This window comes from Dysidea avara, chromosome 8, assembly GCF_963678975.1.
Source record: "Dysidea avara chromosome 8, odDysAvar1.4, whole genome shotgun sequence".
NCBI classification, from domain to species: Eukaryota; Metazoa; Porifera; class Demospongiae; order Dictyoceratida; family Dysideidae; genus Dysidea; species Dysidea avara.
The window spans coordinates 10518812-10536230 of record NC_089279.1 but is presented as its reverse complement, the minus strand read 5'-3'; the positions used below and the strand labels follow the sequence as shown (position 1 = coordinate 10536230).

Here is a 17419-nt window from a genome sequence, read left to right as displayed (position 1 = left end):
TACATTGGTTGAGGTGGCAGCCTTACACTTTATTTGGATCCTGTCAAGTGTCACTTTCAAAATAGGTAAACACTTTATGGTAGCACCTCTTACCTCTCTGTGTCTGACTGTACCTGCCTGTATTTCCTGCATCTAAGTACATAATATGATTACCAATTATTGGACACAGCTACAACATGCACCAGTTTGTGGCTTTTGTTATAAGAACACATCCTTATGATGTCAGAAGGTGACAACGTTCAAGTGCATGTCCTTTCTATTTCATTTAGCTACTTAACTGTAACAGCTCAATGATCATTGGTACAAAATACAGTTACATATGCACATTCATAAACTAGAAAGAATGGTTCTGCATAACCATATATGGAACAACATACATGTATATAGCAAGTAAGACTTAGAGTGGCACAATTGATAAGAAGTAAAGATATTAAGTATTCTTCATTTTTCATACAATAAGATATGACATTTTGAAATTTGTGGTTTTCCCATACATATCTATGTGAGGGGCTACAGTTGCCCCTTCTGGGTAATTACAAAAATGAGGTACTTTAACATATGCAAAAACCAAAAATTCAAAAGTATAATTTTACATAATTTTTAGGTGTGAATGTCAACAACAATCTTTTCAAGTTTTAAATGGATAGTGTATATAGGTCATAAGATATGACATTCTTTGAATCTCATGATTTGTGCGATTATCGAGAAGGGGCAAGTGTTGGCCCTCTCATTGACAGTGTGTGTGAAAATTGCAACTTCAGAATCTCATATCTCATGACTTATATGTGCTATCCTTTTAAAACTTGGAGAAGTGACTTAAGACACTGACACATACAAATATGTAAAAATTAGGTTGCTAGGGACAACAGTCGATTTTTTCATTATTAAGAAATTTGTCTATTGCACATACACATTGATTACTTGAATGTAATTTGTTAGGGTAGTCACTTCTGGTGGTTACTTATTCCACTGCCCATAAATATGGATCATGGTTATATATCTGTTATGGCTTTGCCTAGATAAGGGACCCAGGGTTAATACCTGATACATGTACATACATATATATGCAGTTGAGGAATCAAAACTATGGCAATGTACATCAACTATGGAATGTTTTAGTATTTGTGTTAGTCACATGACAGCAACCCCAATTGACATACATAATAAAAAAATTCACATCGCCAATAAGAGGGAAATAGGAAATAGTAACACACTAGTAGAGTTTCCATTGGTCAACAGTGTTGTCTGGTGCAACTAAAATAGTGTGGGATGTTACTTTATTTGGAAAATGCTAAATGTGTATATAAGGAGCAGTGCTATGCACAAAGTTCATCATTAATCCGAGAATAAGCTACTCAACAATGAAACTGCTTCTTCTACTAACAAGTTTGGCTACTACTCTACTACTAGCTACAGCAATAGTAAGTCAATTGTTCTCACAGTAGTCACCATAATGATCACATTGTTATGTTATTCTCTATAGGATAATCCTACTCACCCATCATGTGGTAATTGTACATACAGTACATTCAGAGGAAACCCTGGACTACCAGGACCACAGGTACACACTACACTAGCTATTACATGTTATGTGTAGTCATGTGTCTCCTCCGTCAACACCACTACTGTAGGGTCCTAAAGGTTATCCTGGTGATGATGGACCCCGTGGTAGGTCAGGTCAACCAGGTACTAATGGAGCTTATGGACCAAAGGGAGATGATGGTGACCAAGGTTATCCTGGACCCCGTGGTCCTAAAGGAGAATGTCTTCTCACTGATGGACAGCCCGGCCCTCGAGGGGAAATGGGAGAACCAGGACATAAGGTGTTGTACTGCAAACATCACTTAAGCAAAGTTTAGTTAACATCTTATCATTGTCATCTTAGGGTGTTATTGGATACAAAGGAGTTCGTGGTCCTAAAGGTTACCAAGGAGAAAAGGTAACTACCACCCTAATATTATTTTAATGAACTATTTGCAATTGATTTCCTGTAGGGACAATGTTGTCTGCATGCACCACCTGGATATCCTGTAAGTACAGTACCTATTACATGTGTGGCCTTTAACAATCAATGGCTGTAAATACATACAAATGACATTACATGGTTCACTATTATCTTGTTATCTGTTAATATTTAATTTGTTGTCTACAGGGTATCCCTGGTGATGAGGGTCCTTGTGGTGAACCTGGAATGACAGGAGATCCAGTGAGTGAATACAAATTTATATTCATATATTATTGTTATAATTTATGGTAATATTACAGGGTCCACGTGGTCCCAAGGGACAGAAAGGTAGTACCAAGGGACTTTGGAAGGTATGCTATAGTGAGTTTGTAAGGGTTCATCCACCATAATTATTCACATTATTTTTTGTATTTATACAATGTATACTATTAGCACAATGTAGACAATAGTCACACAACTGTGTTAGTTATGATGATGTTTGGTATCAATTTACAGATCAAAAAACAATTTGATAATCTGGTAAACTACCTTGGACTTCAGCTACAGTCATGTTGTAAGGCAGGTATGGGTGATACAAAATAGCTGACAGAGACATAGTGATGACATCATTATTTTACCCTAATAGCTGGACATCAAGTCACATCAACAAAGAGAGCAACACGTGATGTAAATACTCGTACAACATCACAATACAATTGCCCTAAACAAGGCACAGTGAGTTCTACAATATCACAACAACCAAACAATTGTTCATTACATACTTTCAACATTTTTAGTTTGTACAAGGTGAACATGGACCTGAAGGACCACAAGGACCAAAGGTATGTGGACAAGTATATAGCATGTATACAGAAGTAAGACAGTCAACACACAATAACTATTGTGTAACTATAACACATCTTATTAATACACCAATAGTATATAGATGTCGTACTATTACTAAAATAGGGAGAGATGGGTGATGATGGTAGTCAGGGACCTAAAGGATACAATGGAAAAGCTGGAAAACATGGAGTTGCTGGTAAACCTGGAGATCAGGGACCACCTGGACCTTATGGACCTAAGGGATATCCTGGAGAGCTCCAACAATGTCAACAATGTACAGAAATTCCTGCAGTTAAAGGAGAGAAAGGAGAACAAGGTGAAACTGGGGACCAGGGACATCCAGGTTACAGGGGACCTCAGGGACCTCCCGGAGATGATGCTCAATGTCTCATCGGTAGACCAGGAACCAAGGGAATAAGTGGTCCAGCAGGAAAAGATGGAGTAAAGGGAGATATTGGTCCTATTGGATATCCCGGCCTTCCAGGAGTTCAGGGTAACATTGAAAATGCCACACGTGTAGAAGAACTACTTGAATATATTGCCACCTTCCGCTCATCATTCTACCAATGTTGTTTTGGACAAGACTATGACTCAAATCTTAAAAGAGCAATTGATGCTATAAACTTTGAAGTGAGAGAACGACGTGATGTTGGAACTACCAATGATGACAACACAACATGCAAATACTATGTGGATTATGAAGGTGGCAGTCCTTGCAGCCATTTCTTCTCGTATTGTCCATTCAAGAAAGGAAAAATGGGATATGCTGGTCCACCAGGACCCAGAGGAGACCCCGGTAACCAAGGTTATCCTGGACCAAATGGACATGATGGACAAGATGGTAAACCTGGTCCTAAAGGTCAAAAGGGTAAAAGGGGGCCACCTGGATTACAAGGACCTCCTGGAAATAACACCTATAAAACTTGTCCTACACAAGGACCTAAAGGACAGAAGGGAGTGCCTGGTGAAAAGGGAGACAAAGGTCCTCGTGGTGATGTTGGTTATCCTGGTGCTAAAGGAGAAGCTTGTCCACCTTCTGTTGGTCCTGATGGAGTACCAGGTGTACCTGGTTATCCTGGAGTGAATGGAGAGAAGGGAATGAGAGGAGCACCTGGACCACAAGGAGAAAGAGGAGAACCAGGTGATGATGACATCACTCAAGAACAGTTGGATGAGTACAAGTTACGACTAGACCAACTGGCAAATATTGTAGCCACAAGGAGCTGCTGCTACAATCCTAACCATTAGAACTTTACTACTGAACTACAAAAAATATTATTTATATTTCTGTGAACACGGATATTGTACGTATTTTTACATAAAATATTGTAATGAATTTAAACATTATCAACATAGTTGCAGTTGGTATAACAATAGTTGGTGTTTGTATAAAGTTTTTACATGCAATGGTTACATGGCTTTGGTAACTACTGTACAGGAATCAAACTGGTTCATTGACCAGAGTGCTTACTGTACATATGATACTCGGCAAGTCATTGACAAAGATGACTTACTATGTACCAGCTCACTAGCCATTCAATAATATTGTTAACTGACCCAGTGACCCTTAATATTTATTCTGTGGTAGCACATGTAGCAGCTACATGCAAGTGCAATTAAAAAAAATGAAATTTTAAAGTACTGGGTAATCCTAGATTCCAGGCTGTGCATGTGGCTCCTCAGTAATAGTGCTGAAACAAATAGCATTTTTACTATTTGAATAGTTGTGAACAAAACAACCGATTATTTGACTATTCTTTAGGCTGTTGCTATTGTTCCGGCAGTCATGTGAAGAAAATAAAACTAAGACAAAAAAGGGTCCTGAAATGAAAACAACAACAATACAAAATCCTTGACCAGGAATCAAACCCGGGAGCTCCAACATGTGAAGCAGGGTCATAGCCACTGTGCTACGTGGCTGCCAGCTACCCACCTCCTTTAGTTTCTACCTTATATGTTTCCGAGTGGAGTAGCTTCTATATATTGAAGACAAAGGTGAAGAAGAAACCAAAGTTGAACCCACCCTAATGCCAATGCTAATACTATTTGTTGTGTATCCTAAAGTTGAATACTCCTAGATGCATTCCCTAAAGTTGAATGCTCGGGGAAACTACTAGTCATGTGCCCTAAAGTTGAATACTCGGGAGACTCACCTTCCTATTCAAGATTGTCAGGAACTTACTAGCAATACCTGATCATTGCTTACCGTCACCAACTCCAGTGTCCTACACCCGTGCTCAACATCCTCTCAAGCTAACTCAATTGCAAACAAGAGTTGATGTTTACAAATACTCCTTCCTCCCATGAACAATTATTCAATGGAACTCCCTTCAAATTCCTAACATCGACACAATAGATCTCGAAACATTTAAGAACGCTGTAAGCAATATAATATGTGATTGTAATGCCCATTAGCGTGTTGCCCATAGTGGGCTTTGCTAATTAATTAACAATAATAATAATAATAATACATCGTGAAATATAACTTGACACTTTGTGGTAATACAAGTTTTTGTATTCATATAAAGCTTTGTAGATATAGCTTATACAATATCTATATACATATAAAAACTATAATTATATTAAAATTGAAATCAACTCCTGAATCAAATAAGTCAGCCAAATTAGCATACCCTTTGATACTTTTTGGACAGTCGTCACCCCCACGTAACTGAAAATGGCCTTCAGGTATCTTATCATCTTCACGACAGATTAAAATATACTGTACCATACATCGTGAAGGGATTACATTGTCCTCTTCTCCTAAGGAAATGTCACCTGTCAAGAAATCTTTACCATCTACTATCCTCTTCTTAGACCATCGAAGGTGTATGACTACTGGCCATTCCAGGGATGCTACATCTTTAGAATAACAAATTGGAATTGCATTTTTATCTTCTTGATACTGCTGAATGGTACACAATGTTGGTTTAACACGTTCGATAATATATTTTAGGTTTACGTATTTTGCTTCTTGAGTTTTGGCAATAACTACGATGTCCCGACATTTAAAGCCTGCATTTTGGATTTTAAAATCTTTATTGGATCTGGATACGTCTGCAACCGGTTTTAGAAGTTTATTTATCACATACTGCATACAATGAGTCCCATTCTGGAATATTACAAAGTGGTACTACTGACTAACAGGATTGCATATAGAATTAGCAAATTATTGCATGCACTTAAATATGTAAAATCAAAATCATATAACTTATTATCAGGTGCAACAAATATAGGTAGCTAAATGCCATAGCACAGTGGTGAAGATAAAAGGACTGAAATTATTTTCTTCTCATATGTTAATACAATACATATGTAACTGGGCTTGCAAAAATAGGGCATTTGAGCACATGATTTTTGCCTACTTTTTCAAATTTCCATCGCTCATAACTTTTTATACCATTATTCCATGGCTATACAATTTATAGCTTGTAGTAAGCATTTAATTAGCATCATGATGCAAGTTACAGAATGCAAATAGATATAACCTGTTTTGTGACAGGGTGTATTTTGTGACAGGGTGTATTGTGTGACAGGGTGTATTGTGTGACAGGGTGTATTGTGTGCCCACATGCCCTGTTTTCGCAGACCCAGTCACATATTACCTTTGTAGTTGTTGAAAATTCAAGCCAAAATATATATCTGGCTGAAATTAAGGAAAAGAAATGTATGTTTACATGTGATTAAAACATTACATTTTATATTACAACTTTCACACTATAGAATGCATGAACACAATTATTACACTTCTCAATAACATTACAATCTTGAACTCAACCCTATAGAATATGTAAGTATAGAATTCTATTCTTGATAGTAAAGACAGGTTTATATGTACGTATAGTTAACTTGTAGTGCTTCCTGTCAAGTGTATATAAAGGTCAATAGGGACAACATGATTGCTTTATGGCAGTACTCCTGATCTTATCTGTACCTGTTTACTGTCAGTTGTAAACATTAATAATTATCAGCTACAACACATCAGTTGTGGCTTTTGTTATAAGAACACATCCTTATGATGTAAGTATGTGACAACACTAGTAGTGCATGGTCACTCACTAAGACCTCAACTCTGAATACGGGATATATTTACAGGAAAGTAAACATTACTAAGAACTATACAGTTAGATGTGTCGATGTTTTCTAATAACAAACCATGTACCCATGTGCACAAAACCATATAACATCAGTTTAAAAGTTAAATACTGAGGACCCGCTTGTTATTGGTCTAAATTTAATTCATGGCCATACTAACATACAAACATACAATTTGGACATGTAGTATAGTTACGTATCTGATACCACTTTGAAACCTCGGATCAAATTAAACCACAAGGCTATATATCATGTATTGTCCTGTGGTTAGGGCGATATCATGATATAGCCCTTCCTTTGATGCTGAGGCAATTACAAAGCATTGGTTTCCTTTGATTTTTTATATAGAGCAGCTTAAAGTTTTGCATTGTAGGTTTGAATAGAGCTGCTTAAGGTTTTGCATTGTGGGTTTGAGTTAACATGTTGGTTTAGTTAGGATAGGTATTGGTTTGAAGTGAGTGAGAGTCAGCATTGCATAGTTCAGTTACTAGGCAACACTAAATAGTCATTTTTGCAATGTGGGGATTCTTTTTCTACAGAGTACATTTCAACTGCATGAAAAGATACCTCAGACATTCCCAACCTATATGTCTACGTTATTTTAGCACCTTAGGTTACTATAGACATCCACAAAGTGAATATTTGGTTTAAAATGGTATCACTAAAACCAGTGGCCCACAATTATTTCTTTTTGTGCCCACAATTTAAACCCGCCACAATCAATGTTTGCAAACCTCTGTATAAAAGTAATGTGGTAAATGCAGGTTTGTCTTCCTTCACCTATTAGGTGAGCATACCTGAGTGGTATATATTACTTGTACTATGCCCACTCGGGATTTGCCTGATATATATGCCCAGGCATGTGGTCCTTGGGCTTGGGCATATATATCAGGCAAATCCCTCATGGCAATGATATAACTATTACATATTACAGCTGGCACAAATTTATCTTTGACTGCCAAAAAATATTTTTAGAATGTTGCATTAAGGATAGCATACAATTGTTAGGTAGTGATTGATATTCTTAACTTCCACCGCTATATTTTCCATAATTAATAATTTATTTGCAATAGGCCAGGTAAATCCTTTGGTGGTTATGATAAACCCCTGGGTACTGAGTACAGGTTACCATAACAATGTGGCAACAATTGCACAAGCAATCCTGTAACTATGGAGAATACTTTTAGTACAAAGCCTTTTTATGTTGATTAGTCACAAGACTATAATCTCAGACCAACCAATCAGCATGTATAATTGTACAGACTAAACGTACAGTTTCATATCAATGGAAGTACTTCACCTTTCTGTTAAAGTGGACAGGCAAATTTGACAACTTTCTCATGTTGGGAGAAGATCATATTCATTGCTGTGGTGGTGATGATAGACAAGAATGGTAACCAGGAAGTTGTTTAGAAGAATAATGAGCTCATCTACTAAGTAACCCATCACCATGTGATAAAAGATATGTATGGGTGTTTGGTGTTTATTGTGGACATGTTTATGATGCTATGTAATACCCACTACAGGTCCTAGTAATATAGTGATGAGCATGGGATCATCCAAATTAAATGTGTCTTAATTTTCCATTGCATAATCAGTTATATGTCCCAATGATGCTGCTTTGTGGTTCTAATTTGTCCACTATACTGTCCTGCATATTAAGTGTCCACATCAATAAGCACGGCAACAGGGGGTTGGCTCATGAAACCACAGTTTTCTGCAAGTGTCTGGCTTCCCTCTTATTGGCTAAGTGGGGTGAGGAATCCTCTGGATTGACAAATACTGTGAGTCCCAGTCTGGAATATTATGAACTAATAATAGATTGTCCCTGACTAACAGCAATGCAAATTATATGAGAGTGTGCAGGTACAGAAATAAATATTTGCAACTCGTTGGCTGCAAATTGTCCAAGTTACCACTGGGTGTAGCAAATACAGGTGGTGAAAGTTTAAGGATAAAAGTTTACTTCTTCCTACACTGTTCAAGTACATAAATACAGTTGATATTTATCATAATTCAAGCCATATGTTTGTTATTGTACAAGCTGATTTAGGAAAGAAATATGACTTTCCAAATGCTTATGTGATCAAAACATAACATTTTAAACACTATATACAATGCTTGTATGCTGTGACAATTTTGTTTTTAGTTGCCAAACATTTCAGTTCACCATGAGCCTAGCATTGGTATAGAATTCTGTTATAAGTATATAGGCTTTATTCTGCTTCCTGTCAAGTAAGTATGTTCATAGGTCATTTGTGTTAAAGAAAATTAATGGTATAGCACTACGATCTGCAGCTGATTACCGCACTAATAGTACTGTTGTACACATTAATAATTATCACTTATTGGACACAACTACAACACACGCCAGTTGGTGGCTTTTGTTATATCAACACATCCTTATGATGTCAGCTGTAACTGTAAGAGTGTTCTTCTCTATTGCCATTTACAATTTAAAATACAAAATGTACATGCATTAAAATGATTTATAAAAAACAGATATGCATGCCTGCAGTAGCACCATAAACACACACACAACAACATTATAATAATTCTTAAATCTAACCTGGCTCATACACGTAGCTCAGTAATCATCAAAATAATTATTGCTGTTATATTATTTTTATCAACAATGTACACAAATTTCATGAAACTTGAACAGAATAGCTAGCTACTATACAGTAGCTAGTGTATAGTAAACCAGATTGCTTGTTAATTTGAAATATGCTACATAAGATTTGTAATAATGTTGTTATCATTACAATTTCATATGTTGTGTAAAGAGAACAACAATACAGGTCAGTCCAAACGCATTATCATTATTATAATACATGATAAGAATCAAAACATTTTATCAGTCAGTAATAGTAGTAGTAGTACTACTACTACGTACTACTAACATTTTTCATCTTTTAGTCAGTAGTAGTAACAGTAAAAGTATCTATTATATCTTAAACTTCAACATTCTTACAAGTCCTGGTAATCTAAGGTACACAGCTGCTACATGGGGTTGCGGTGGCAGCCTTACACTTTATTTGGATCCTGTCAAGTGTCACTTTAAACACTTTATGGTAGCACCTCTTACCTCTCTGTGTCTGACTGTACCTGCCTGTATTTCCTGCATCTAAGTACTAAATATGATTACCAATTATTGGACACAGCTACAACACACACCAGTTTGTGGCTTTTGTTATAAGAACACATCCTTATGATGTCAGAAGGTGACAACGCTAAAGTGCATGTCCTTTCTATTTCATTTAGCTGCTGTCATTGATACAAAATACAGTTGCATGCACATTCATAAACTTGGAAAAAGAAAAGGTCACTATGTAGTTTTGAATGCTGACTTCAAAGGCAAAAGTATGAAGTTTTGCCAATAGAAAAGCCATAATATAATACAGTATGTATAACTCCTTGTAATTTTTTATCACCCAGACGAATCGTAGGGGCACACGATAGTTCAGAGGGTGTTTCTGGAAACTCCAGAAATCCCCCCTAAAACCACCCCTGTAGTAAAGATATTAAGTATTCCTCATATTTCATACAATTAAAAGCTGAAAGTCAATTCTCACCATTTCCCCCACTATTCTTGAGAGGGGGAAAATGGGGATAATAGATAATATTGATAGGTACATTACTATGTGTACAATTGCACATACACATTGTTTATTTGAATACAATTTGTTAGGGTAGTTACTCCTGGTTACTTATTCCACCACTCATAAATACGGATCATGGTTATCTGTTATGGCTTTGATTGGACAAAGGACCCAGGGTAAAAACCTGATACATGTACATACGTATATAAGTAGTTGAGGAATCGAAACTATGGCAACATATGGATTTTAGTATAAGTCCAATATGTGTTAGTCACAAGACAGCAACCCCAGACCAAGCAATTGACATATAAAATTTTTCACAGTAAAGTGGCAACCAATAAGAGGAAAATAGGAAATAGTAACACACTAGTAGAGTTTCCATTGGTCAACAGTGTTGTCTGGTGTAACTAAAATAGTGTGGAATGTTACCTTATATGGAACATGTTAAATGTGTATATAAGAGCAGTGCTATGCACAAAGTTCATCATTAATCAGAGAATAAGCTACTCAACAATGAAACCGCTTCTTCTACTGACAAGTTTGGCTACTGCTCTACTGCTAGCTACAGCAATAGTAAGTCAATTGTTCTTACACTAGTCACCATAATGATCACATTGTTATGTTATTCTCTATAGGATAATCCTACTCACCCATCATGTGGTAATTGTACATACAGTACATTTAGAGGAAACCCTGGACTACCAGGACCACAGGTACACACACTACACTAGCTACTACATCTTATGTGTAGTCATGTGTCTCCTCTGTCACCACCACTACTGTAGGGTCCTAAAGGTTATCCAGGTGATGATGGACCTCGTGGTAGGTCAGGTCGACCAGGTACTAATGGAGCTTATGGACAAAAGGGAGATGATGGTGACCAAGGTTATCCTGGACCCCGTGGTCCTAAAGGAGAATGTCTTCTCACTGATGGACAGCCCGGCCCTCGAGGGGAAATGGGAGAACCAGGACATAAGGTGTTGTACTATAAACATCACTTTAGCAAAGTTTAGTTAACATCTTATCATTGTCATCTTAGGGTGTTACTGGATACAAAGGAGTTCGTGGTCCTAACGGTTACCAAGGAGAAAAGGTAACTACCACCCTAATATTGTTTAATGAACTATTTCCAATTAATCTCTTGTAGGGAAAATGTTGTCTGCATGCACCACCTGGATATCCTGTAAGTACAGTACCTATTACATGTGTGGCCTTTAACAATCAGTAGCAGTAAATACATACAAATGAAATGGCATCACATGGTCCACTATTATCTTGCTATATTTAATTTGTTGTCTACAGGGTATCCCTGGTGATGAGGGTCTTTGCGGTGAACCTGGAATGACAGGAGATCCAGTGAGTGAATACAAATTTATATTCATATTTATTATTGTTATAATTTATGGTAATATTATAGGGTCCACGTGGTCCCAAGGGACAGAAAGGTAGTACCAAGGGACTTTGGAAGGTATGCTATAGTTTGTAAGGGTTTATACACCATATTCACATTATTTATGGATTTATGCAATGTATACTTGTAGCACAATGTAGACAATAGTCAAATGACTGTGTTAGTTGTGATGATGTTTGGTATCAATTTACAGATCAAAAAACAATTTGATAATCTGGTAAACTACCTTGGACTTCAGCTACAGTCATGTTGTAAGGCAGGTATGGATGATACAAAATGGTTGACAGAGACATAGTGATGAATACATTTACCCTAATAGCTGGACATCAAGTCACATCAACAAAGAGAGCAACACGTGATGTAAACACTCGTACAACATCACAATACAATTGTCCTAAACAAGGCACAGTGAGTTCTTCAATATTACAACAACCAAACAATTGTTCATTACCTACTTTCAACATATTTAGTTTGTACAAGGAGAACATGGGCCTGAAGGACCACAAGGACCAAAGGTATGTGGACAAGTATATACTGTAGCATGTATACAGACATAAGACAGTCAACACACAATAACTATTGTGCAACCATAACACCTATTTTTAATACACCAATAGTATATAGATGTTGTACTATTACTACAATAGGGAGAGATGGGTGATGATGGTAGTCAGGGACCTAAAGGATACAATGGAGTACCTGGAAAACATGGAGTTGCTGGTAAACCTGGAGATCAGGGACCACCTGGACCTTATGGACCTAAGGGATATCCTGGAGAGCTCCAACAATGTCAAAAATGTACAGAAATTCCTGCAGTTAAAGGAGAGAAAGGAGATCAAGGTGAAACTGGGGACCAGGGACATCCAGGTTACAGGGGACCTCAGGGACCTCCTGGAGATGATGCTCAATGTCTCATTGGTAGACCAGGATCCAAGGGAATAAGTGGTCCAGCAGGAAAAGATGGATTAAAGGGAGATATTGGTCCTGTTGGATATCCCGGCCTTCCAGGAGTTCAGGGTAACATTGAAAATGCCACACGTGTAGAAGAACTACTTGAATACATTGCCACCTTCCGCTCATCATTCTACCAATGTTGTTTTGGACAAGACTATGACTCAAATCTTAAAAGAGCAATTGATGCTATAAACTTTGAAGTGAGGGAACGACGTGATGTTGGAACTACCAATGATGACAACACAACATGCAAATACTATGTGGATTATGAAGGTGGCAGTCCTTGCAGTCATTTCTTCTCATATTGTCCATTCAAGAAAGGAAAAATGGGATATGCCGGTCCACCAGGACCCAGAGGAGACCCCGGTAACCAAGGTTATCCTGGACCAAATGGACATGATGGACAAGATGGTAAACCTGGTCCTAAAGGTCAAAAGGGTAAAAGGGGACCACCTGGATTACAAGGACCTCCTGGAAATAACACCTATAAAACTTGTCCTACACAAGGACCTAAAGGACAGAAGGGAGTGCCTGGTGAAAAGGGAGACAAAGGTCCTCGTGGTGATGTTGGTTATCCTGGTGCTAAAGGAGAAGCTTGTCCACCATCTGTTGGTCCTGATGGAGTACCAGGTGTACCTGGTTATCCTGGAGTGAATGGAGAGAAGGGAATGAGAAGAGCACATGGACCACAAGGAGAAAGAGGAGAACCAGGTGATGATGATATCACTCAAGAACAGTTGGATGAGTACAAGTTACAACTAGACCAACTGGCAAATATTGTAGCCACAAGGAGCTGCTGCTACAATCCTAACCACTAGAACTGTACTACTGAACTACAAAAAATCTTTATTTATATTTCTGTGAACACGGATACTGTACATATTTTTACATAAAATACTTTAAACATTATAAACATAGTTGCTGTTAGTATAACAATAGTTGGCATTCGTATAAAGTTTATACATGTAATGGTTATATGACTTTGATAACTGTACAGGAATCACATTAATAATCATGACTTTAGACTGGTTGGATTTGGTTCATTGACCAGAGTGCTTACTGTACATATGATACCCGGTAATTCATTGACAAAGATGACTTACTACGGACCAGCTCACTAGCTATTCAATAATATTGTTAACTGACCCAACTATACCCAGTGATCCTTAATATTTATTCTGTGGCAGCACATGTACACACAAGTGCAATTATAATTTTAATAAAAAAAGAAATTTCAAAGTACTGGGTAATCCTAGATTCCAGGCTGTGTGGCTCCTCAGTAATAGTGCTGAAACGAATAGCATTTTTTACTATTCGAATAGTTGTAAACAAATCAACCGATTATTCAATTATTCTTTAGGCTGTTGCTATTGTGTGAAGAAAATAAAACTTAGACAAAAAGGGTCCTCAAATGGAAAAAAAAAACACAAGTCCTTGACCGGGAATCAAACCAGGGACCTCCAACATGTGAGCCCAGGGTCATAGCCACTGTGCTACGTGGCTGCCAGCTATCTCTCTCCCTTAGTTTCTGCCTTATATGTTTCCGAGTGGAGTAGCTTCTATATATTGAAGACTGAAGAAGAAACCAAAGCTGATCCCAACCCTAACGCTAATACTACTTGTCGCATACCTTAAAGTTGAATACTCGGGTGCAACCTACTAGATGTGTGCCCTAAAGTTGAATGCTCGGGGCATAGCATATACAACTATATAGTGTGCTTGATAGTGAGAGAAATCTAGTGGACTGTCGGAACAATAGCCCTAACAAAATATTTCCGGCTGCCAGAACAATAGCAACTTCATATTAGGCTTATTATTTAAGCATGAATACTGATATCTTTGTTGGGCAGTAAGGTAAAGCCTGAGAGCTATTTCTATACCTTCTAAAACAAAGTTTGAATATACCACTTTGACTTTGTTCACAATCTCAAGCCCCTACAGTAGGTTGGATTTATTCATCTGATCACAGCTTACTACAGTGCTAAAGAATATTCAAATAGCATGTTAACAAATTGAATGCCATGCCGACCGAATAGTGTGTGTGTGTGTGTGTGTGTGTGTGTGTGTTTGTGTGTGTGTGTGACAAGATGACGATGAGGCAGTATTGGTTAAGCAAAACTAAGCCCAAACAAGCCTTGAGGTCGACCCAAAATGCTTTCAACAAGTTGCTAGAATTTCCCTCCTCCTGTTGCTTGGTTGCTACTGAAGGTCGAGTTTTCTTTCTGCTTCTACGTATATCAATACAAGTTGTTGTGGATATTTATAGTAAACATGTACAGCAGTATTGTGTAAAATACTATCACATAAGGGTCATGTATAATCATAACATTCCCTTATTAGGTATGTCGTATGGTACACTACAAACATGTTTAATAGTATAACTACTAATTGCTATCCATTAACAGTGAATAAGTGCTTACATGTCTGTTTATCCTGATTTGGCAATACATAAGTTGTGCACACAGTGTAAGGTATAGTTGCTTATGCTAACATAACATCACTTTATTGAGTAGCACTTCTGGATCAATACAATGAAAGCTATTGCACAATATGACCTTCATCCTTTTACACAACGTGCATCCAAACGTGTCCATAATAACTTATTCTGTGTGTATAAATGCTACATACATTATCTTCTCTTCTACTAAACTGCTATAATCTACAGTCTTAACTCAGTCATCCATTATGCTAAATAGATAATCAGACTAAATCATTCAAAGACCTGCTGAAATCTGAAATTTCAATTTGCTTGTGTATCTACATACATAGAGAGGACCTCCATTATATCCAAACACCTGTGTGCCAGTTCAATTACAAGTGTGTCAGATAAGCTTATACTATACAGAGCACTGTTCAGCTATTCTAATAGAAAATGTTCAGTAATTGTCAAAATACTCTAATAGAACAATCATTCATACTGTTTGGATAATCAAAGTCCGAGGAACTACTGTACTTATCTTAATCCACATTGCAGATTCTCCTTTTTGAAAACCTCACAAAGTAGCTTGTATAAAAAGTCATTGTAAATCCAATTGGACTAGAATACAGCAGATTTTGTATAATATTGTCAATCTAGTTGGCAATCCCAAAAATGGGTAAAGTTATGAAATAAAATTATCACACAGGGGTGTCGAGTAAAAGCGAAAGTAGTTGTAAGGCTTAATATAGTGACACTTTTAGTTTTGGGTCAACTGTCTATGTCACCATCAAAATAACATTATCATATGGTATAGTAGGGATCATGGGCTTTTCTGACCAAAAATATCACCCCTCATTTCTCATTCATATATAATTTTTAGTTCATAGCAGCTTGACAGTATTGGTTAGGAATAACTAACCCCATAAATGTCTTCAGAGTGACCCCAAACCAGTGCTGAACCAACTAAGTGCAGTTGTACAAAACAAATTGTTACAGCCAACTCACTGAATGAGATATTTTAAGGTGGCCTAAAACTCCACTAGTGCACAATTTAATCTATGTTAAAGAGCTTTGTGATAGTTTGTGAAGCTGTAGTTTAACATACATAGTTTCATGAAATATACCTTCACTTCACATCTATCTAACTCTGAAGTTTTAAGCCAATTCTTTTCAGTAACTTGGCAATTTATTGCTAAGCTGCTTCAGTTCCAACCATTATTCACCTTGTATGATAAATTTACCTGCCCTCGAGGTGTGAATTACCTGTGGGCAGATAATTATGCATGAATTTATCAAATTTTGCAGCTAATAAAAATACTCATAACTTCGTAATGAAATCACCTATTGACTTCAAATAAAAACCAAGTTGTTTCTATCAGCAAGATCTTTTGTTTGGTACTATGTTTTAACATGTTAATCACTGCCTCAGGAAGTTAAAGACAAAAATGATCAATTTTCTGTACAAAAATGGCCGTAAAGGTCACCAAAGGTCAAATCAGCAATGGCGCTATATCTAAAAATACATGTATTGAGGACTACTGTTTATGTGGAAAGTTTCATGGCTTTATGAAAAAGTGCACAATTTTTTGGTTGTGCCGCTATACTATCTCCTTTGTGGTCCCTACAATCACACTGTATGATAAGTAATTGAAGGGATGCACAGATTCCAAATTATAAGATTGAGGACAACTGGAAACCTGACATTCATGAAGAAGATTTTCGTCAAAGATGTCCTATACAGTCTGCTATGCATACTAATGGCACTTAACATCAGAGCAATAACAGCACAACTAACTTTCTTTCATGTCTAGTTACTAACGAATACATGCATACAATAACATCATACAACTGACTACAATTTTGTGTGTTACATAGATGTAGCCTTATTAAACCACATTATTATGACAAGACAAGACACTACACATACACTAGCAAAAAGAGTTTATAATACTAGCTAGTAATTAAGTAAGGGAGAGTATCAAACGCCCTATATATACCCTGTACAAATGCACTTCCACAAGTACACCTCTGATGAAATTAATGCCTCAGAGGTATTGATTGGCATTTACTACAGTATTAGAATAGAACTGTTGATTGGTGTTGAATATGATGAAGCCACTATTCTAAAGGACAGAGTAAGGTATTGA

General features: G+C 37.0%; 1 protein-coding gene across 1 annotated transcript; it reads left to right on the top strand.

Annotated features, from left to right (window-relative positions):
- Positions 1-1297: 1297 nt before the first annotated feature.
- On the top strand, positions 1298-13864 carry LOC136264759 (collagen alpha-1(I) chain-like). Its single transcript, XM_066059530.1, has 22 exons — positions 1298-1421; positions 1484-1561; positions 1632-1823; positions 1886-1939; positions 1995-2030; positions 2153-2206; positions 2266-2316; positions 2462-2528; positions 2592-2680; positions 2743-2787; positions 2915-4036; positions 10969-11061; positions 11124-11201; positions 11274-11465; positions 11528-11581; positions 11636-11671; positions 11791-11844; positions 11906-11956; positions 12093-12159; positions 12219-12307; positions 12370-12414; positions 12547-13864. The coding sequence occupies exons 1-22, from the start codon at positions 1362-1364 to the stop codon at positions 13669-13671; spliced, it is 3732 nt and encodes a 1243-aa protein (XP_065915602.1). The 5' UTR covers positions 1298-1361; the 3' UTR covers positions 13672-13864.
- Positions 13865-17419: the final 3555 nt, after the last annotated feature.